General features: G+C 38.7%; 2 protein-coding genes and 6 non-coding genes across 10 annotated transcripts; all 8 read right to left on the bottom strand.

Moving 5' to 3' along the window:
• Positions 1-264: 264 nt before the first annotated feature.
• On the bottom strand, positions 265-4,599 carry LOC122663296 (clathrin heavy chain 1-like). The gene is made up of 4 exons (XM_043859007.1): positions 4,552-4,599; positions 2,952-3,938; positions 2,327-2,693; positions 265-395 (listed from the first exon to the last, which is right to left on the bottom strand). The coding sequence occupies exons 1-4, from the start codon at positions 4,597-4,599 to the stop codon at positions 265-267; spliced, it is 1,533 nt and encodes a 510-aa protein (XP_043714942.1).
• A 209-nt stretch (positions 4,600-4,808) lies between these two features.
• On the bottom strand, positions 4,809-18,487 carry LOC122657608 (ERBB-3 BINDING PROTEIN 1-like). Of its 3 annotated transcripts, none has more exons than XM_043852383.1 (10): positions 18,471-18,487; positions 18,204-18,325; positions 17,907-17,991; positions 17,618-17,767; positions 17,375-17,528; positions 10,898-11,113; positions 10,665-10,801; positions 10,491-10,582; positions 10,153-10,332; positions 4,809-5,072 (listed from the first exon to the last, which is right to left on the bottom strand). In XM_043852383.1, the coding sequence occupies exons 2-10, from the start codon at positions 18,295-18,297 to the stop codon at positions 4,990-4,992; spliced, it is 1,191 nt and encodes a 396-aa protein (XP_043708318.1). In that variant the 5' UTR covers positions 18,298-18,325; positions 18,471-18,487; the 3' UTR covers positions 4,809-4,989. The 3 variants fall into 3 exon arrangements, with proteins under 3 accessions (XP_043708318.1, XP_043708309.1, XP_043708300.1); XM_043852374.1 differs by lacking the exon at positions 18,471-18,487 and adding an exon at positions 18,450-18,466 and having other exon boundaries at positions 18,204-18,326; XM_043852365.1 differs by lacking the exon at positions 18,471-18,487 and adding an exon at positions 18,446-18,463 and having other exon boundaries at positions 18,204-18,326.
• Positions 5,674-5,799, bottom strand: LOC122649270. The gene has a single exon (XR_006331237.1). It is a non-coding gene; the product is annotated as a small nucleolar RNA snoR77 (small nucleolar RNA).
• Positions 6,427-6,552, bottom strand: LOC122649264. Its single transcript, XR_006331233.1, has one exon. It is a non-coding gene; the product is annotated as a small nucleolar RNA snoR77 (small nucleolar RNA).
• LOC122649272 lies at positions 7,173-7,297 on the bottom strand. The gene has a single exon (XR_006331239.1). It is a non-coding gene; the product is annotated as a small nucleolar RNA snoR77 (small nucleolar RNA).
• On the bottom strand, positions 7,902-8,027 carry LOC122649260. Its single transcript, XR_006331229.1, has one exon. It is a non-coding gene; the product is annotated as a small nucleolar RNA snoR77 (small nucleolar RNA).
• LOC122649266 lies at positions 8,648-8,773 on the bottom strand. Its single transcript, XR_006331234.1, has one exon. It is a non-coding gene; the product is annotated as a small nucleolar RNA snoR77 (small nucleolar RNA).
• Positions 9,536-9,660, bottom strand: LOC122649273. Its single transcript, XR_006331240.1, has one exon. It is a non-coding gene; the product is annotated as a small nucleolar RNA snoR77 (small nucleolar RNA).
• Positions 18,488-22,002: the final 3,515 nt, after the last annotated feature.

Raw genomic sequence — 22,002 nt, 5'->3', positions numbered from 1 at the left:
ATTCTGCACGGTTAGATTCAGGGAAGATGGTAAAAAACAAAATTGAATGTTAGGAATCCACGGATCATCCCAGAAAAAAGAATTGTTACCATTACCTATGATCCGAAATGAGATGCTTTTGAGTATCGGTAACATTTTGGCGATGCTATTCCAAGTCCATGATCCACACTTTGTCATGACTTTAGACTAAAAGATTGAATGGGAAGGGAAATACTTGGCCTTGAGAACGCGGGCCCATAAAGTGTTTGGCTGGGACAGTAATCATCAGGCAAGCTTAAGAAGAAGAGCAGAGTCAGTAACAGAAGCCTTGCGAATACCCAGGCCACCGAATCTCACGGGGAGACAGATTTTATCCCACACGATCAGAGGAGGCTTCCTTGTAGAAGATGAGCTACCTTTCCAAAATTTAATGCAAATGGAGTCTAGTGCTTTGCAAATCTTATTTGGGAAAGAGAAGCAAAACATGAGGTAGGTTGGGATGGAGGTGAGAACCGATTGAATCATGACCCGCCGTCCTACATAAGATAAGAAATTAGATTTCCAAGACGTAAGTCTGTTATTAACATGAATCACTATATTATTCAGATCTTTGGTTTTGGATCGAGAATGGAAAAGGCTGACACCCAGGTAAGTGGATTGTTTGGGCATTTCCTTAATCCCGATAACGAAACAAAGGGCGTGTCTTTCAGCAGGAGGAACATTTCTGCTAAACCAAAGACCAATTTATCCAAAATTAATTTCTTGTCCAAAGAGGTCAGAAAAAAGGTCTAAAACTGCTTTTATTATGCGAAGATCCTCGACTGTGGCCCTGCAGAAAATGAAAGTATCGTCTGCGAAAAGAAGGTGCGAAATTTTGGGAGCAAGCCTAGCAATCTTAACACCACGGAATAAATCAAGTTCCCTATAGGCATCAAGAAGACTGGACAGGACTTCCATAGCATAAATAAAGAGATAAGGACTTAATGGGCATCCTTGCTGAATACCCCTAGAAGCATTAAAGAAATTAAAAGGACTGCCATCTAGCTTAATGGAGAAAGTTGTGTTAGAGATAAGAGCATAAATGAGCCGTCCCCAATCATCACCAAAATCTAAAAAATAAAAAATAGCTTTAACAAAGGACCATTCTAATCGATCATAACCCTTAGACATATCAAGCTTGATAGCAACAAAATCACCCTTACTTTTTTTGTGATTGAGATAACTAGGCTGGAAATCCCTCTGTTTTCCCATGTCCATGGGAAGATTAGGTTTTAGGAAGGCCAAAATCCATAATGAAGCTTTACTTCTGAAATTAAGATTGAGACTTCTTACAGATGAGAATGCTCTTTGGGCCCGTAATCTCAAAGCCCATTACTTTCCCAAGACCTCCCTCTTTGACCCTAAAACAACCACCAGAAAGGGTTCTTGGTCTTGGAACAACATTACTTCCATCATCCCTCTACTCAAAACCTTTAGTCTAAGAAGAATAGGAAATGGTCGTGATACTTGTTTCTGGACTGATCCTTGGATTCCCTCAATCCCCGAATTTACCATTATCCCGGATGCTTCCTCCAATCTCTTTCCGGAGAAAGTCTACTCCTTTACTTTTTCCTCCTCTTGCAATGAAGACTTAATTAAGAATTTGTCTCCTGCCTTCCCGATATTTTGAATGTGCCTTTATCCCATTCAAATGACTCTTGGTGGTGCACTTTAACCATTGATGGAAAATTTAACACTAAGATGGTAGCTAAATTATCCTCTCCAATTGCCTAAAGCTCGACAGTGTAGCAGTGCTAGGTGGAGATGTCGACATGTGGCAACTCAAACATCCAATGGTCCGAGCTCATTGACTATGTTGAGCTCGCACCGTTGGATGTCCGAGCTGCCACGTGTCAGCATCCCCACCTAGTACTATTGCACTGCCGAGCTTTAGGAATTTGAGAGGATAATAATCTCAATCTTTACCCTCTGATCTTGATTTACCACTTTCCTCTTGGTGAATTTTTTTTGGAAGCTTACACTATATCCTAAATTTAAAATATTTTTTTTGGCATGTATTACATGCAGGGCTTCCGGTTAATGATACAATTTCAAAATGGAATCAGATCTTCCATCTCCATCCCAAGCTCCTTGGCCTCTAACACTTCTAACCCTTCTTCTGCAAATTGTGGATATGTCTAAAGAAGTTTCTTTTTGTTGTAGACAGAACGATAACATGAACTCCCTATTACGTTTTTGGGCCCTCAAAGCCAAAACTCTAACTCCCCCTTTTCTATATGTCTTAAATGTAAATTTGCCCTCAAGAGTAATATAAATATTTATCTTCTCATTTAAAAAAAAAAAAAGCCCAAAAAAAAAGAAAAGAATGGTTCATCTTTAAATTGCATGTGATCCCAGGCTTCAGGAGAATGGTTCATGATGGTAGTCGCAGCATTGTCAAACTCAACATATTGGATATACAGATAGGTGAGTTCCATCCAGTGTTGCTGCTCATCACAAGCCCGTATAAGCTTTGGAATGTTGAGACGCGTTGAGAACAGTTTAATGTGTTCCATAAGCTTCTCTGTACGGTATCTAGCATATAGAACTCCCAACTCAGTAAAGATGCCCATATGTGCACGTTCCAATCCAAGACCACTCTCCATCAGATTAATCAATTCGTTGAAGCATCCTCTATTCTGGTAGTAATCACTGACTTCTTCCAAATCATCCACCTAGAACAACCACAACAAAAAATTAAACCGTTAAACAGAAATTCCGAAAGAGAATGATAAAGACTCTGAGCAAGCACATAACCATTTTAGGCAAAGAATCATTGGTACAGGACCCCGTAGCATGTGAAAGCCCAAAAGATCACCAACATCAGATAAATCATCCAAATCTTCTAAGCCAAAACAAGTGGAGGCGCAGCCAAAATAATATAAATGCAGAAGCCAAATAATAGATGTTACCCATTAAAAAGGCCATCCCACCTGTATAATGATGTTGAGCCCACATATCTGTGCCAGGCGAAACTCCTCAGCATCAACACAAGCAAAGCATACTTCCTTCCAAGTCTTGGAGCTGTTTGCTTTTCGAGCTGCATCAACTGCACCTTGGAACTGTCTTAGCTTCACAAGTGTGACAGCCAGCTTGGCCCAGTTAGAAATAAAAGCAAATATAATCTTTGCTGCCTCGTAAAGGGCTTCATCATACAACCAGTCCCCGACATTTTGGAGATTAGCAACATTTGGCATGAGAATGAATTCCTTGATGTCACCCAGGCTATCAATTTTGGCATATGCATAAATAAGCTCACTGTCCACCTTGGGCTCCTTCGTCTTCTGCCTAACCATCAGAAGGTACCTCACAAAATCGTGGTACACATTAGCATTCTCTGCTGCTCGAATGACATCTAAGAACTCAGTGGCATCCTCAGCACGGATAAATGACTCAATTGCCACACTCACTAGACCCTCCCTGAGTTGGGCCTTGGCAACCTGGCTCCCAACAGCATCCTCTTCAACACGAAATGCAAACTCCACAGCACGCTCCATGCTTTGAATGTTATCCAACAAGACATTTACAGCCTGGACATTCAAGTTGAACTTCTTGAAGATTGCAAATGCTTCTTCATACAGTTGTGCTTCCACAGCCACCTCTCCTACAGCAGGTCCATCGAAGTTGTCTAACCTGTTAATGTAATCCATTACTCTTGATGGATCTGCCTTAATAGCTGTAAGGATCAGCAGATTTTGTAGATTGAAGTTTTTTCTGAAGGGAGAGTTTTGGAGCACAATCTTCTCAAGAAGCCCAATTAATTCGTGGGGAAGATCAGCAGTTATGAAAGCCTTAACAGCAGCAAAAACTTGCTCTGGGCTCTTGCTTTCAGGCAAGGCAGTAGATACCACTTGATCGATTAGCTGCCTTCTATACTTGTTATCAGGACTGAGAACTTTCTCCCAGAGGTCAATGGACCTCTTTTTACCAAAAAAAAGAAAAGAAAAAGAAAGTGATGGTTCTAAATATTCCCTGCTCGGATATGGATACCCCTAAATAAATATCGATGCAAATCAAATTCGGATTTTTGACTATCCGTTTATATCACTCAGTGTACATCCCAAACTTCTGTATCCGTTTATATCCCTCAATGGATACAGATACCCCTAAACAAATAGGGACGCAAATTAAATTCTCGAATACCTATTACATCCTTAGATTATGGTAACAAACTAAACCCAATAGGGATTTGTAAACCCTAAGATGGCGTCAGAACTGTCCTCTTTGGTGTGAGTAATGCAATCGAAGAAGAGGGAAAGGGAGAGAAAACGTAAGATAGAACTGGAAGGCTGGATGACTGTAGATTGGGAACCCAAAGGGGAAAAGTGAGCTTGAAAGAATGTGAAAAGGAAAACAAGGGTCAAAGGACTTATAGAGTGAGTAGGAAAAAAGTTTGAAAAGGTTTGAGAAGGCATTCTATTCCCGAGTTTCTGTAAAGTGCGGCCTACAGTTGTGCAAGTCCTCAGATGTTTATGAGTTATTTGATGAAATGCTACCTCGCATTCTAAAATCAAAGGATGCACTCTAGGAAACATGTATCTGAACAATGTTCTCATCATCAGTGACAATTGAAATGTGCATTCACAGACTTGGAATCATACGGCCTAAAACTTCATCCTGCCGTTATCATCATCGTTACACCCTTTTCGCACCCAGAACCCTCTATCCAAAAAAATTATGTAATAAAACTTGGAAGGGAGGGGGCGCATTTGCAAGGAAATATTCTCAAATGTTAAATCTATTTTGCGCCATCCTACTACTTTTGTAAAAAGCTCTGACTTTTTTTTTGTTTTCTCATTATAAGTTTAATAGACGAATAAACAGGTACAGAGTCGGGGAAAACATGCATTCTCCACCTCAAACTAATATCTGCATGCATACAAATTGGGAAGCCAGAGTTGTCTCCCCAAGCCAGCAAACAAATAGAAAGGAGTAAAATGTACCAAAATTGGAAGAAGAACAAAGGAAAAATCATTCTTGAGATGCTCCACCATTTAAAGTTGCATCCATGGCCTCTGGTTCTGCTGATTCATCAGCTTTCTCACCCTTCTTACCTGCCAAAACATAGATAAGTTGGCACATTTTCATAGTTCTACGTCTGAAGAGCATAAGTGAATTGATTTACAAAAAGATTAACACCTCCCCTGCAATTTTCATTTGCAACGGGCTGCCTGATTGTCTGCTCAACAGAGGTATAGAAACACAAAAAGGGTATAAAAATTGGGATACAGTTCTCTGCACTGGTGGCGCAGGGTATTGCCCAAACACACGAGGGCGACGAGTGGCGGGGTTTGGGTCATTTGGGGGGGGGGGGGTCATTACGCACCCCCACCAATGACCCAAACCTCGCCCCTGTTGCGTCCCATGTGTCTGCACATACCCCACAGCCAGATGCACTCCCGGACAGAGGACGTGCACCCATAAAAATTACTTGAACCAGTTAATCCTACCTAGCACAAAAAAGAAAACAAAATAAAATCGATTTCCTTGCTTATTGAAGCAACCTGATCGTCTGCTCAACAGGTCTTGGGAACCCCAATAACAAATAACAAATGATGCCCATCCTAACTAGCACAATCAAAAAACGCAAGAAATAATAAATTTTTGGAAAGAACATGGTTCCTGTCATAGTCAAAAAACAGAACAAAACAAAAGTATGTGCTTAGGTTTTACTAGACCACCTTCAAGAAAAGGTTCAGCAAGTCTGAAGAACAAAAGCTCAATTGATTTTTGAGTAGATTAACACCTCCCATGCAATTTTCATTTGCGAAGGGGCTGCCTGATTTTCTACTCAACAGGGATTTGAAACCCTCAAATAAACAGAAGATGATTAAATACTTATACTAGACCATACTGCACAGCAAGTCAACAGAGACCATTTGAACGGCAAAACATATTTATTTCAAGTAGAAAATAACAGGGCGAAAAACAAAAACAATACAATCATGGAAATCAGCCAGGCAAATGAGCAAATTTAACCCGCTCCAATTCCCCATCCAACAACCCCCACCCCCAAAAAAAAAAACAACTGTTCTTCTGATGCATTTGGACACCCAGACAGCTGTATCAAACCTAACTGGGAAGAGTTAATTGCAAATAGACCTGTTTGGGAGTCATCCAGCATGGTTTAAGGCATTAAAAAAGGCATACCCAATGCACGAGGTTCCAGCTACTGTAGGGACAAGGGAGGGGTTTATGTATGCAGCCTTAAATGCCCACTTACTTTTGAGAGGCTATTTCCCTGTTTGAACCTACGACCACCAGGTTGCAGTAGAGCAACCTAACAATTGCGCGAGGCCCACTCCCTTGGTTTAAGGCATTACTTTAACTAAATATACAAAATAATGACAATACTGCACTCAAAATCCAATTTAGACAAATCAGTCTTTCATAGTCGAAACAAATTGAAATGTGCTTAGGTTTTACTAGACCAGCTTCAAGGAAGGGTTCAGCAAGTCTGAAGAACAAAAGACAAATTAATTTTTGAGCAGATTAACACCTCCCCTGCAATTTTCATTTGCAAAGCGGCTGCCTGATTGTCTACTCAACAGGTTTTAAAACCCTAAAAAATCAGAAGATGGTTAAATACTTATACCGTCCCATACTACACACTTAGACAGTAAGTTAACAGAGAACATTTGGAAGACAAAAATATATTTCTTTCAAAGTTGAAAAAACCAGTACAGGGGAAAAAAAACAGAAGACAATCTTATGAATCAGTAAGCCCACTCCCTCCCACACACCAAAAAAAAGAACACCGTGTTCTTGAGATGAACTTTCAATGCTTCTGACCAGGCATTCAACTGACCCATTCGACAGTTCAATTCCTAGGTGAATGGATCCACCCAGCCAGCCCTGTAGTGCCTTAAAGCATTAAAAAGGCATACCCAATGCACGAGGATCCCGCTACTGCAGGGTCTGGGGAGGGATATATGCATGCAGCCTTAACATCCCCCCTACTGTTGAGAGGCTATTTCCTTGTTTGAACCCACGATCACCAGATCGCAATAGAGCAACCTTACAATTACGCCGAGGCCCACCCCTTTTGGTTTAAGGCACTAGTTTAACTAAATATACATAATAAAAGCCATGCAGCATTCAAAATCCAATTTCGACAAACTAGTCTTTCATAATCAAGACAAATTAAACAAAAGTATGCACCAGGTTTTACTAGACCAGCTTCATGGAAGGGTTCAGCAGGTCTGAAGAACAAAAGATTACTTGATTTTTGAGCATATTAACACCTCCCCTGCAATTTTCATTTGCAAAGGGGCTGCCTGACTGTCTACTCAACAGGTTTTGAAACCCAAAAAAACAGAAGATGAATAAATACTTATACCGTCCCATACCACACACTTACACAGTAAGTTAGCCGAGAACAATTGGAAGGCTAAAATATATTTCTCTCAAAGTTGAAAAACCCAGTACAAGGGAAAAAAAAAAGACAATCTTTTGAATCAGTAAGCCGCTCCCTCCCACCAACCGAAAAAAAAACATTCTTGTGATGAACTTTCAATGCCTCTGACCAGCATTCAACCGACCAATTCAACAATTCAATACCTAATTAAATGGATCCAGCCATCCAGCCCGGTAGTGGTTGTTTAAAGCATTAAAAAGTGCATACCCAATGCACGAGGTTCTCGCTACTGCAGGGTCTGAGGAGGGGTTTATGTATGCAACCTTACCCCCACTTTTTGTGGAGAAGCTATTTCCTTGTTTGATCCCATGATCGCCAGGTTGCAATAGAGCAACCTTACAGTTACGCCGAGGCCCAACCCCTTTGGTTCAAAGCATTAGTTTAACTAATTATACATAATAAAAACTATACGGGAATCCAATTTCGACAAACTAGTCTTTCATAATCAAGATAAATTAAACAAAAGTATGTGCTTAGGTTTTACTAGACCAGCTTCAAGGAAGGGTTCAGCAAGTCTGAAGAACAGAAGACTAATTGATTTTTGAGCAGATTAACACCTCCCCTGCAATTTTCATTTGCAAAGGGGCTGCCTGATTGTCTACTCAACAGGATTTAAAACCCTAAAAAAACAGAAGATGGTTAAATACTTATACCGTCCGATACTACACACTTAGACAGTAAGTTAACAGAGAACATTTGGAAGGCAAAAATATATTTCTTTCAAAGTTGAAAAAACCAGTACAGGAAAAAATAAAGACAATCTTATGAATCAGTAAGCCCGCTCCCTTCCACGCACCAAAAAAAAAAAACACCTTGTTCTTGTGATGAACTTTCAATGCCTCTGACAAGGCATTCAACCGACCCATTCAACAGTTCAATTCCTAGGTGAATGGATCCAGCCATCCAGCCCTGTAGTGCCTTAAAGCATTAAAAAGGGCATACTCAATGCACGAGGATCCCGCCATTGCAGGGTCTGGGGAGGGGTATATATATGCATGCAGCCTTAACATCCCCCTACTGTTGAGAGGCTATTTCCTTGTTTGAACCCACGATCACCAGGTCGCAATAGAGCAATCTTACAATTACGCCGAGGCCCACCCCTTTTGGTTTAAGGCACTAGTTTAACTAAATATACATAATAAATACCATACAGCATTCAAAATTCAATTTTGACAAACTAGTCTTTCATAATCAAGACAAATTAAACAAAAATATGCACTTAGGGTTTACTAGACCAGCTTCAAGGAAGGGTTCAGCAGGTCTGAAAAACAAAAGATTAGTTGATTTTTGAGCAGATTAACACCTCCCCTGCAATTTTCATTCGCAAAGGGGCTGCCTGATTGTCTACTCAACAGGTTTTGAAACCCTAAAAAAACAGAAGATGATTAAATAATTATATCGTCCCATGAATAAGTAAGCCTGCTCCCTCCCACAAACCAAAAAAAAACACATTGTTCTCGTGATGAAACTTTCAATGCCTCTGAACAGCATTCAACAATTCAATTCCTAGTTAAATGGATCCAGCCATCCAGCCCAGTAGTGGTTTATGGCATTAAAAAGGGCATACCCAATGCACGAGGCTCCCGCTACTGCAGGGTCTGAGGAGGGGTTTATGTATGCAACCTTAACCCCACTTTTTGTGGAGGACAAAGACCCATGCAGCCGACCCCTCGTAGGGGGATGTTCCTGGTATGTTGCTTTAACTACTGCATAGACTTTTTCCTTTAGTTATTTTATTTTATTTTATTTACTTACTTATTTATTTATTATAAGTATTATTATTATTATTTTTTAACCCCTATTTACCTTTTTACTACCTTCTACGGTTTTTATTTCTATTACCGTCATGGCCTCTTCGGATCCATGTAGCCGACCCCTTTTAGTTGGGATAAGGTTATGGTTTTTATTGTTGTTGCTATTTCCTTGTTTGAACCCACGATCGCCAGGTTGTAATAGAGCAACCTTACAATTACACCGAGACCCAACGCCTTTGGTTTAAGGCATTAGTTTAACTAAATATACATAATAAAAAACCACACGGCATTCAAAATCCAATTTCGACAAACTAGTCTTTCATAATCAAGATAAATTAAACAAAAGTATGTGCTTAGGTTTTACTAGACCAGCTTCAAGCAAGGGTTCAGCAGGTCTGAAGAACAAAAGACCAATGATTTTTTACCAGATTAACAAATCCCCTGCAATTTTGATTTGCAAAGGGGCTGCCTGATCGTCCACTCAACAGATTTGGAAAACACTAAAAAAACAGATGATTAAATACTTGTACCGTTTCATACTACACAGTAAGTTAACGGAGAACATTTGGACGGCAAAAATAAATCTTTCAGTACAAAAAATTAAGATATTCTTGGGAATCAGTGAGCCAAATGAGCACAAATTTAACCTGCTCCCACCCACCCACCAACCAAAAAAAAAAATGCACACTGATACAGATGTCTGGTTGTCCAGTTCATCACAAGACAAACTTACCTGGGACGAGCTATTTACGAATAGACCTGTTAGGATTGAATTATCTTTCAATGCCTCTGACAGCATTCAACTGACCCATTCGATAGTTCAATTGCTAGGTGAATGGATCCAGCCTTTCAGCCCATTCGTGGTTTAAGGCATTAGTTTAACCAAATATACATATTAAAGATCATACTGCATTCATAATCCAATTTCAACAAACTATTCCTTCAAGGGGTCCCTGAGCATACCTTTCTTCTTCTTCCCACCACCTTTCTTCTTTGTCTTTGTGCCAAGTGCTAACCACGCCTTAATCTCAGGGTCATCTATTGTCTTTATGGGCTGCAGCTCCTGCAGAGGATGGGATGTGATCCGGTCTGACCCATTAGGCATTAACAAAACCGTGAATTTAATATGGGCAACATAATCACCTGCAAAGATTGACAGAAACAGGTAAAGGAACACTAGAAAATGGATAGAACATACAAGCAGGAAAACAGATATCTGATGAAACCGCATCCTCATAATCTATTGACATCAAGGGTGTATCAGTTCTGCCAGGACTTCCATTGTGGCAGAATATGCTTACCAGGCTTCTCATGAAGAACAGGATACGGCTGCAAAAGATCATGGTTCACACATTCCACTAATCCTAGCCGGGCCCTCTTCTCTTCTAGAGCCCTAGCAGAGAAAAAGAATAGTACCATGTTACCAAACCAAAAAGCAGCAGGATACAAGAAAATAAAGCAAAAATAAAACAAACCTTGCTGTAAATGGCATGATGGGGAACTTCTGATTTATTTCACTGAAGATGAACCGTGATGCTTTCATCTTTAAGTGATAATTCTTGTCCACAGCTCTCTTGTAAATAGTAGTTTGCCTCTCATCCAACAACCTAGGCTGTGAAATATCTCACCCAAGAATATCATATCACAAATAAGATACAATTCATCAGCGCACAAGAATGTTGTACGGTTAACAGCAGCTCTGACATACCTTTCCCTCACCAGTACTGGTCACTATATCAATTGCATAGACTTCATTCTCCTCAAATTCTGCATCATCAACTCTGGTCTCAGGACTGGATACACTCAATATGACCTTGTTCCCGTCAATTACAAACTGTTTTAGTTGATGACTGAGAACACCTTCAACAATCTTGCAATCATAAGCAGCAGCAACCTTCTGAACAGCTTCTGTAACATCTTTATTCTGCAAAAAGTTGGAAACACTTCAGTGAATTAATAAATTCATGCTAACTATTTGTGGTAAGGGTATAAGACAAAAATGTGAGTAGAATAACAATGATAACAATTAGTGTTAAATGAGTTCATATATCACATAGGAACCTGTCCAGCAAACAAGCAAACCCATTTAACCAATACTTAGAAAATCACATAAATGATTTTTAGGCAGCTAATCGTTATACTCCACAGGAGATGAGCATAACGTAGTGTATCAACACCTTTAAAATTCCTTCCAGATATTAAGTACTTCTCTGTCAGATGTGAACAATGAGCAATCTACACCTCAACAAGTAGCAGGATCCCAACTACTTCATGAAGATGAAAGCAGGCCCCAAATGGTCAAGGTCGACAATTTTTAATTCATACCTTCGCTTCAACTCAGTCTGTAAAAGATTTACTCAAACAATACTATCTCCTTATAAGAAGAAAAAATTCCTTATTTTCCCTTTTCTGGATAAACTATTTTTTCCAAGTAACCTACCTTTATCAATTATTCTATCCCTTCCAACGATCCATTTGACAAGGCCAATCATTAACTCAAAAAAGAAGTAAAACCTAGAGAAATAAGGAAATGGAAATATCAACTTCCATCCCAAAAGTTCACAGGGCTTTACTTCCTATGAAAATTAGTGGATTAAATACCGATCTACATCTAACCAAGGCCCACTGCACCTTGTCTGAAAATGATACCCATTATGGTCACCAGCAAAAAGCATCATGCTCAACTCAAAAGACAAGGACAAATTTACCATAGGCATGATTGATCAGCTTTTTCATGCTTAGCTACGAACTATGAGGTAACACAATACAATAGTACATAAGTATCTGATACAGCACAGTCTATCAGAGTATCCATGACCCAACATTCATCAAGTGTTAGAAAATAATTATAACATGCTACAACAAAACTTGTGGTTTTGGCTCAAGACATAACGCAGAGGATTTCATGAGTAACTTCAGACCTAAAACACTAAAATAAGTTTAGGGGTATGGTACACTGAAATGTACAGTTATGAGGATACACGTGAAATAGAAAAATAGAAATCAACTATAACAGCCATAATGGAATCTCTTAATAGAAGACTGCTAAAATTGTTCCTGTAAGAACACCTCCAAACCAAACCACCCACCCCCTCCCAAAACAAAATACATGAAATGTGCGATAACTAAAAGAAAAAAGGTTGAGAACTGAAAGAGCCTTCTAAGGGGGGGGGGGGGGGGGAAATGCTTCATCAAGAGATGTTGGCAACATATGAGTAAGCATCGATCAAAAGATAATTGATCAACCCCAAGCATAGTAACCGGATATGTTATAGGCAACAAGGAAAGGAGGAAACCAAAAAGAAATTGATCACCTCGGCAAAGTTGCCTTCTTTTTTTTCCATTTTTATGAACTTTTTAAGCAAAAAGAAAAAAACTTTGTCAGGAGATGTTGGCTACATTTGAGTGAGGATTGACCAAAATTGATCAACCCCAAGCATAGTAGCCAAATATGGTATAGGCAACAAGGAAAGGAGGAAACCAAAATGAAATTGATCACCTCGGCAAAGTTGCCTTTTTTTTTTCCATTTTTATGAACTTTCTAAGCAAAAAGAAAAATGCTTTGTCAGCAGATGTTGGCTATATTTGAGTGAGGATTGACCAAAAGATACTTGATCAACCCCAAGTATAGTAGCCAAATATGGTATAGGCAACAAGGAAAGGAGGAAACCAAAATGAAATTGATCACCTCGGCAAAGTTGCCTTCTCCACCCCCCTTTTGATGAACTTTACATCCTTCACAACATGGCATCAGAAAAGCCACTTCCAATTACCAGGACAGTCAAAGCAAAGTTTCCTTCATTTAAGCCTGTGTAAACTAGTGATTCAACAACGGAAACAGACAATCACAGCTTGCTGTTAATTGGACATCTACCAAAGAAACATGCAATCTAGGAAGGGAAACCATGCTCCAAACATAGAGTATAATATTCCCAGATTTAGCCACTTAGGTTTCCCATACAAGACGCACAACTTTTAAACACAGGAAAAACAAGAAGCAACAACAACAACAACAACAACATAGCCTTATCCCAACTAAATTGGGTCAGCCACATGAATCCTTTCTCTACAATCAACTTTATTCGAAGTCATACATGATACGAGGCCTAAGCTAAGCACGCCTTTGCTCACCGCTTCTCCAATGGTTATTTTAGGCCTGTTCCTTTAGTTCCTTCAATTTGAATCAAATCACTCCTCAAAATTGAGGCATCCCAAGGCCTCCATTGAACATGGCCATGCCACCTCGAACAACTATCGAGTAGCTTATAATAAATCAAAGCTACTCCCAACCTAGCTCTAATATGGTCATTTCCTACTTTATTCTTCCTAGTTTTGCCACACATCCATCTCAACATCCTCATCTCTACTACACTTAGTTTATCTATATAATGCTTTTTAACTGCCCAACAATCCAAACCATACATCATAGGTCGGTCGTATGACAATCCTAAAAAATTTAATTTAAGCTTTAAAGGAATACGCCGATCACCCAACACTCCAGATGCACCTGTTCACATAATCAATCCTACTTTAACTCCTATGGGCAACATCATCCTCTATGTCGCCTTCTATATTTATGATTGAGCCCAAATATCTAAAGTAATCACTTCATGGAATCTCCCTCTCATCAATGTTCACCATCTTAATAACCCGTCATAATGTGGCTAAAATTACACAACACATATTCTGTCTTAGTTCTACACTTCTACTTAACAAATATGATGTTCCTATCTGAATAACCGTGACAAAGCCTGACTCGTATGTTGGTTGATGACTTCTCAAAATATTCATCTCCTGGGAGCATCCCATTCACTTACATTCCCATTTTCACAAGCATATTGCAAATCTTAATCAGCCCCAAGGAGTTTTTTTTTTTTTTGGATAAAAACTCTTAAAAGGAGTTTAAACTAGAAACTTTTTAAATACGCATGAAGAGTTTAAACAAGAGATTTCATCTCAACCTAATACTATATAACGCATACCTCAAAAAACATGATGTTTTACTCGGCCTAATGTCAATATAAACAAGAGAATCCATCTCAAAGTCTCAACACTCGACATGGTCCATGACATTCAAGAATACCTGGAATTCAATGTGCTTAAGGATCCAAATAGAGCCAGCAACTCAGAGGTTTATACTTGACAAATAAGACCAAAATAGAAGTAAAATTGAATATTTTCATTAAAAAATTGAGAAATAGAGGTAAATGATGCTTTATTTGTGAAACTATGACTAGAGAAGCTTCATTGGAGCTCTCTCTATATCTTAAGTCTTTATCAATAAGAGACATCATGTCTGCTGAAGAAATAGGTAGAGCAATCAAATGAGAAATTCTTTGCCATGAAAAGACGCTGTGCAATGTTGGAGGGAGACAGCCAAAAAAGATAAAAAGCAACAATGTGTCAGTTAAAATTTTTGCGAGGTACAAGATGCTCTATCAGTGTAACTATGACAAAATGAAGCCTCATTGGAGCCAACTCCATGGCATATGTTAAGTTTTCTTCATTTAAAGAATTCATGCTTGGTTAAGAAATCATGTCACTTAAAAATTAAGAAATAGAGGAATATGTTAGGCCTTCTTCATTTAAAGAATTCATGTTTGGTTAAGAAATCATTTTCAGAAGAAATCATGTCACTTAAAAATTAAGAAACAGAGGTACATTCTTAAGTCTTCATTAAAAAGATAAATCATGTCTGCTGAAGAAATAAGTACAGCAATCAGAAGAGAAATTCTTTGCCACAATAAGATGCTGTGCAATGATGAAGGGAGACAGCCAAAAAAGATAAAAGCAACAATGTGTCACTTAAAATTTTTGAGAGGTACATGATGCTCTATCAGTGTAACTATGACAAAATGAAGCCTCATTGGAGCCAACTCCATGGCATATGTTAAGTCTTCTTCATTTAGAGAATTAATGTTTGGTAAGAAATCATTTTCAGAAGAAATCATGTCACTTAAAAATTGAGAAACAGAGGCACATGATGCTCTATCAGTGTAACTATGACAAATGAAGTCTCATGGGAGCTAACTCAATGGCATATGCAAAGTCTTCATCATTTAGAGAATTCATGTCTGGAAGAATGCCATTTTACTTATGAAAATCAATTCTTTTTTTAAATTGTGGGGAGGGGCACAGGAGGCCATTTCCAAAAAAAAAAAAACCAATTGACAACATTCATCCAGTACAGATCCTCACAATGTTCCACCATTTAAGCAGAGAAGAGAACACTATATAACAGATAAGTATCCATAATCCATATCAACATGAGTCAAACATCACTTAGGAATTCCTTGACCCACAAAAGGAAAATTGGATGATAGGGATTATTATACATCAATAAAAGAGATTGACTGACCAAAGGCCAAAGCACCTAGCTGCTGTATTGATCACCTCGGCAGAGTTTCCTCTTCCAACTTCCACATGCAATTCGTTTTCTCTTCTAAAATTCTTTTTAGTCCAAATGTCATTATTTTCTAATGTAAAATAATGTTAAAGAAAGTTTTGAATGCAAATCAAGTTCTAAACATGAAATCCATCGCTATTAACAATGAAAGATCCCTTCCCCAATCAGAGTAACTATGACAATAAGCCTCCCTCGAGTGTTATCCAGAGCTTATGACAGTGAAGGCAATCTTCAGTTCGACGAAAGAAAAAACTGGAAATACATAGATCCTTGTCAAATTGTTGCGAAGTGTCAAGACGTTAGTGTGTATCCTTATAAGTTGGAAACACTGAAATGTATAGGCAATGAGAAACATACCAGTGCAGACATCATCAAATTAAATCGCAATTTGGATACAATATAGTTAATTAGTTATAGCAATTACCAAGACACACTCCCAACATAAAAAAATTCAATTAATAGTTGTATCCAAGAACAAAACTAATTTAGAAGACCTTCGTGACAGACACAGCTACCATTGGAAAAGAACCAGAAATAGAGCAAAATTCACTTAATAATAGAACAAACAGGCAAAAGAGGCATTGATCCTACTAATCAAGAAAAGGGAGGGGAAACAATACAGGGCTTTTTTTTTTTTGGTTGGGTTGGGGTGGGGGATCTGCAAAGTTGGGAGGTTTCACATTTCTGGCTTCCAAGGATTGCTTTTAGGCACAGAAAGGATGAAGCTTCAAACTACCATAGGTCATGCTAGTACAGCTCCAGCAAAGAATAGATGTTAAAAGAAAAAACTAAGGACCAGGACAATCTATCAGTGTAACTATGACTAGAACTTCATTTGGGGCATGCTTAAGGACTTGCTCCATTTGCTTCCAATCAGTTTTCATCATTTAGAATAATCAAGTCCTTCAAAATTTTTATCCAGTAAAAGCCAAAAGCAGAGAACAAGGTGACCCCTGTAATGATCGAAATCCCCAATTTTACTCAACTAACAGATCTTGAATGTATCAATTTTCTGTGTTCTAATTAAACAGAACAACCATGGTATGGGTTGTTGAATATTAAAATTTCTGAACACCACCACCTCACCTCGGAAAAAAAAAGAATATGATTAGCCCACTTCTCTAATCTGATATGATGAATATTACCTAGTCTGGTGACTCGTGTCGTCCTCAGATAAGTAACAAGCTGTACTGCTTAAACCACCCTACACTATAGCGAAGGAGGAGAATAGCATGATCCCCCAAAAGAGAACAAATGATAAAAGCTCTATATGGACATTGAATCACAAAATATCAGCAGAAATTAGGAAACCATAATCAATATATATTCCTAAAACTGGCACCTGGGTGTTCCATGAAGGGTGCTTATGATTCAAAACCCACTGTCACATTCATTTGCAAGAAAGGTGATGCATTCTGAAACAGCAGAGATCACAATAAAAAGAGAATACACAACTAAACAACATATATAGGTTAAAGCTCATATAATACAAATTCATAGCTAATCAACAGCATCTTCATCATTTTCTTTGCAATGAGCAATGACTAGAAGATTCTCTGTTGTATTTTCCAGTACAATCACTACATCAGTGTCATAATCCAGCAGCACTTATACAATTTTCTCATTCCAAATTCCTCATTGAGCACACCATAGTGGGACACACTTATCTATAACTTAGCATCAAGAAAAATTCAAGTTATTCGGCACCTGAGCAAAACAGTAAATGGGAAAAAAATTCTAAGTAAAAAACTTTTCCTCTGGAACATGAATCACTATTACCTTTTTTCCAGGTCTCACAAGCCTTAGAGCAACTTCTGCAGCAGTATTAGCAGCTGCAATGGCATCAGCTGCCCTACCGCTCACTGGCCCTCCTTGGAGGACATGAGTGTGCGCAGCTACAACAATGAAACCATCTATGTGGCATCCCATATCACTGCAACATATCAAAAACGTCTCATCCACCCTCCGTTCTTAATAAATTAAATTACGCAAACATACAATGGAATGCGGAAAGTAACTTACATCTTCAGTAAATCTCCTTCTTGCAGAACCATTTCGTCACTGGCAAGTGGAGAGAAATGACAAACTGTGTTGTTTATGGAGATGCATGTTGGGAAGGCAACACCCCTCTCGATCTTCTTCTTAACATTCTTATACATATTCCCAGTTTGCCTGTATGGGCAACATAAGCCACTTAGTATCGTCGAGAACCCCATAGCTATAACCACCAGGTAACATTGAACAATTGAACTATAAAAACAATAAAATTCCATGCACAAGTAGGAAAAAAGGTATAAATTACAAATCTTACTCTCTAATAAAGGCATCTCCTTTCTCACATACATCTACGACTTTAGCGTTTGGTTTGCATTCCGACAATACTAACTGCAACGCCTCTGCAAGGTTTGCATTTCTAAAATTTGTCAAGATCACTAAATCAAATGAGAGATTCTCTGATTAAAGCGAAAACTTGAAACAACTAATCAGAGCTAAAATGTAATAATAAGCAACAGCAATTATATAATTACGTTACTTCTCCATCTATCATTTTCCAGCTAGAATAAACCCTAAAAGTAGAATAAAAAAGAGAACAGGGAGAGATGTTAACTGTTGATGATCTCAGCAGCATTCTTATATTTGGTAACAACTTCAGGGGAAGTGAGATCAAGCTCCTTCTCCTCCTTCGTTTCTTCGTCCGACATCGATATTAAGCTTTATATCCCTCCTACTGCTGCGTCAAAGAAATCAAAATGAATCAAAAACTAAAGTAAGTGCACTAAAACAGCTACGAATAGAGAATTAGTTTAGGTATTTGACCGAATGGAAATTAACACAACAACAAGAACAAACCTACAGAGATTTTATTAATACTGAAACTAGGGTTTAGGAGATTGAAATGTATATGTTACAAAAGGAGGGTTTTAGCGAGTGGCGAGAGAGAAGCCGTCTTCTCCAGTTGTGGATGATGGTGGATTGTTTTAGGGCGTCATTGGTATCATTATTTATACAGTAGCGTCAACAGTATTACACTATTACGAGTAGCAATCTTTGGAGCGGGCCCTATGCCAAAACACGCACATTTAAAATCATGGGCCAGAACTAGGCCCAGGCCTGTAAGAAATCTTGAGTCGTAATTGCAATTACAAAACCCTAACAACTAGGCTGGAAATCCCTTTGTTTACCCATGTCCATGGGAGGATTAGGTTTTAGGAAGGCCAAAACCCATAATCAAGCTTTACTTCTGAAATTGGGATGGAGACTTCTTACGGATGAGAATGCTCTTTGGGCCCGTAATCTCAAAGCCCGTTACAAGGCCTCCCTCTTTGACCCTAAAACAACCACCAGAAAGGGTTCCTGGTCTTGGAACAGTATTACTTCCATCATCTCTCTGCTCAAAACCTTTAGTCTAAGAAGAATAGGAAATGGTCGTGATACTTGTTCCTGGACTGATCCATGGATTCCCTCAATCCCTGGATTTACCATTATCCCGGATGTTTCCTCCAATCTCTTTCCAAAGAAAGTCTACTCTTTACCTTTTCCTCCTCTTGGAATGAGGACTTGATTAGGAATTTGTCTCCTGCGTTCCTTCTCGATATTTTGAATGTGCCTTTATCCAATTCAAATGACTCTTGGTGGTGCACTCTAACCATGGATGGAAAATTTAACACTAAAATGATAGCTAAATTATCCTCTCCAATTGCATAAAGCTAGACAGTGTGGCAGTGCTAGGTGGAGATGCCGACACATGGCGTTGGATGTTCGAGCTCATTGACTATGTTGAGCTCACACCGTTGGATATCCGAGCTACCACGTGTCGGCATACACACCTAGCCCTACTGCAGTGCCGAGCTTTAGGAATTTGAGAGGATAATAATCTCAATCTTTACCCTCTGATCTTGATTCACCGCTTTCCTCTTGGTGGAAACTTTTTTGGAAGCTTAAATGACATCCTAAATTTAAAATCTTTTTCTGGCGTGTATTACATGCAAGGCTTCAGGTTAAGGATATAATTTTGAAATGGACTTAGATTAATTCCACTTGCGCTCTCTGTGGCACTTGTGTCGAGACCTGCTGGCATATCTTCCTTTCCTGTGACTAGGTCAAACACATCTGGGCAGTTGGTCCTTTGGGTTTGAGAACCGAGTTTATTTCCCACCCCTCTTTGGAACATTATTGCATTTCTACTTTGTTGAATCACAAGCTTGACAAGCCTTCCTTGAACTGGTTTTTTCTGTTTTCATTTTAACTTGTTATTTTATTTGGGACACCAGAAACCGTATCTCTTTTAATTCTTTTATGCCAAATCCTCTGTTGGTATTGAGCAAGGTTGATCATTGTTTGAAGGATCTCAATATATCCCCACCATCAATTTTATTCCGGGTTGTAATTAATGACGAGATTAGTTACTTTACTTCATTTCCGACTTTACGTACTTAGGATTTTCCTGTATTGATATGTGCAGGGTTTGAACCTAGGGACATAGGACCAGCAGGGTGGCTTCATGCATTTTGTTAAAGGGCAAATTTGTTTTGGTCGTTGTAGGAACAATTCCTTATAGGCATGATTTGGAACCTAAACTTTTTTGGACTCTAGTAAGATACTGCCCGTTCTTCTTCCATCTCCATCTCAAGCTCCTTGGCCTCTGACACTTTTAACCCTTCTTCTGCAAATTGTGGATATGTCTAAAGAAGTTTCTTTTTGTTGTTGACAGAATGATAACATGAACTCCCTATTAAATTTTTGGGCCCTCGAAGCCCAAAACTCTAACTCCCCCTTTTGCATATGTCTTAAATGTAAATTTGCCCTCAGAGTAATATAAAAATTTATCTTCTCGTTAAAAAAAAAAAAAAAGCCCAAAAAAAAAGAAAAGAAAATAAGGATACTAAAGCCCAAGCCTGGCGTTGTAGTGAAACTCGATTGGGCTTCTAATGCTATCTGGGTTGGGACCTAAATGCCACCCAGTCGCGCAGCGCACATCGCCCCTATGCCCAGACACAAAGGCACACGCATAATGACTGCCGCATCCCCTGAAAAGATGGAAATGACTAGGGGTGCAACGGTAATTTCACGTACCCTTATGTCTTGGAGCTAAGGCGGCATGCATTGTGCGATCGGGTGGGGTTCTCTTTCCCATTTGTTTATGAGAAAGAAAAACTTAATTAAATAGAAAAGAGTATACATCATAGTTCACCAGTCGAGTTACCCTATCCACCAGAGCCTTCTTAGCAGAATCAGAAGCGACAAAATCTAAGTTTTTATCTTTACAGACCACATACACAGAAATGGATAATATAAAAGAGAAATCTGTAGAAGAATATAAAAAATCTCCAGAGGCTAGTCCTTCTAGTTTCCTTGCATCAGCCAACTGTAAAGCTTATCATCATCTACCCAAACCTCTAGCTATCAGATCCCTTGTTTGATGACGTGGTACAAGACCCCTCTACCTTTTGGTGCCAACACAGTCCCTGAAACACCATAGCTAAAGGAAACAAAGTGAAACTGGGAATAGACTAATAAAACAGAAGCACGCCCGCTACAAAATGTAGATGAATCTAAACATCCATCACAAATAAGGATGGCCCTGGTAAAGCTTGGTACTCACTCAGAGAGGGACTTACAAGAATTGATTAAAATAAAAATAAAAATAAAAAAAAGGATGAACTTGACGAGACCAAGGACGGATGACTTGCAGTCCAAACAGATACACGCTGCAGAATATACGTAAGAGAAACTAATTGGTTACGAAAAATTGTATGATTCCTGCCTAACCACTGGAAGTAACAAGTAATAGCATAAATAGACATAACTAACATCACCCCAGCCTTAGATAATTATGGAGATCAAGGATTCAAAAAACGAGAGAACAGAAGCAGCCCGCACCAACTCTGTGCTTAATCCCGAAGGTCATGCTGCCCAAATGTGCTTCAAAAATGAACAAGAGAAAAGAACATGCCAAATGGTCTCACAAGCACATACAGAAAACATATCGGTCATCAATATTGCAAAAGCGAGAAGCCTGATCTTCAGTAAAATATAAATCAAGTGGAATAAAAATTCTTCAGTTTTTTTCAGAATCTCTATTTCATTTGATTTCACCGTTCTTCTCCTGATGGTCTCACCACCACCACAACATCGCCACCGCCACCCTTCCCAAAGAATTATAAAGAATCTATTCTGAGAAATTAAACCATCAAATGGATTTTATTTTTTTTTTCTTGAACATTTTCATACTAATACAACCAAAACAAATTTAATTTTTTTACCAAAAGTCTATTTGTTGACTTTGTCATGAAATCAATCCAAAATTGAAATCGAAATCATACCACATCTAGCCCTAGGCTGTCTTTAGTATAATTTATGTTTTTATTTTAACAGGTATTGGGTTTCATTTATGTGTCTCGTTTTTG

Source organism: Telopea speciosissima, chromosome 1 (assembly GCF_018873765.1).
Source record: "Telopea speciosissima isolate NSW1024214 ecotype Mountain lineage chromosome 1, Tspe_v1, whole genome shotgun sequence".
Classification (NCBI taxonomy): domain Eukaryota; kingdom Viridiplantae; phylum Streptophyta; class Magnoliopsida; order Proteales; family Proteaceae; genus Telopea; species Telopea speciosissima.
The sequence above is the reverse complement of the archived record's forward strand: the minus strand, read 5'-3'. Positions and strand labels throughout refer to the sequence as shown.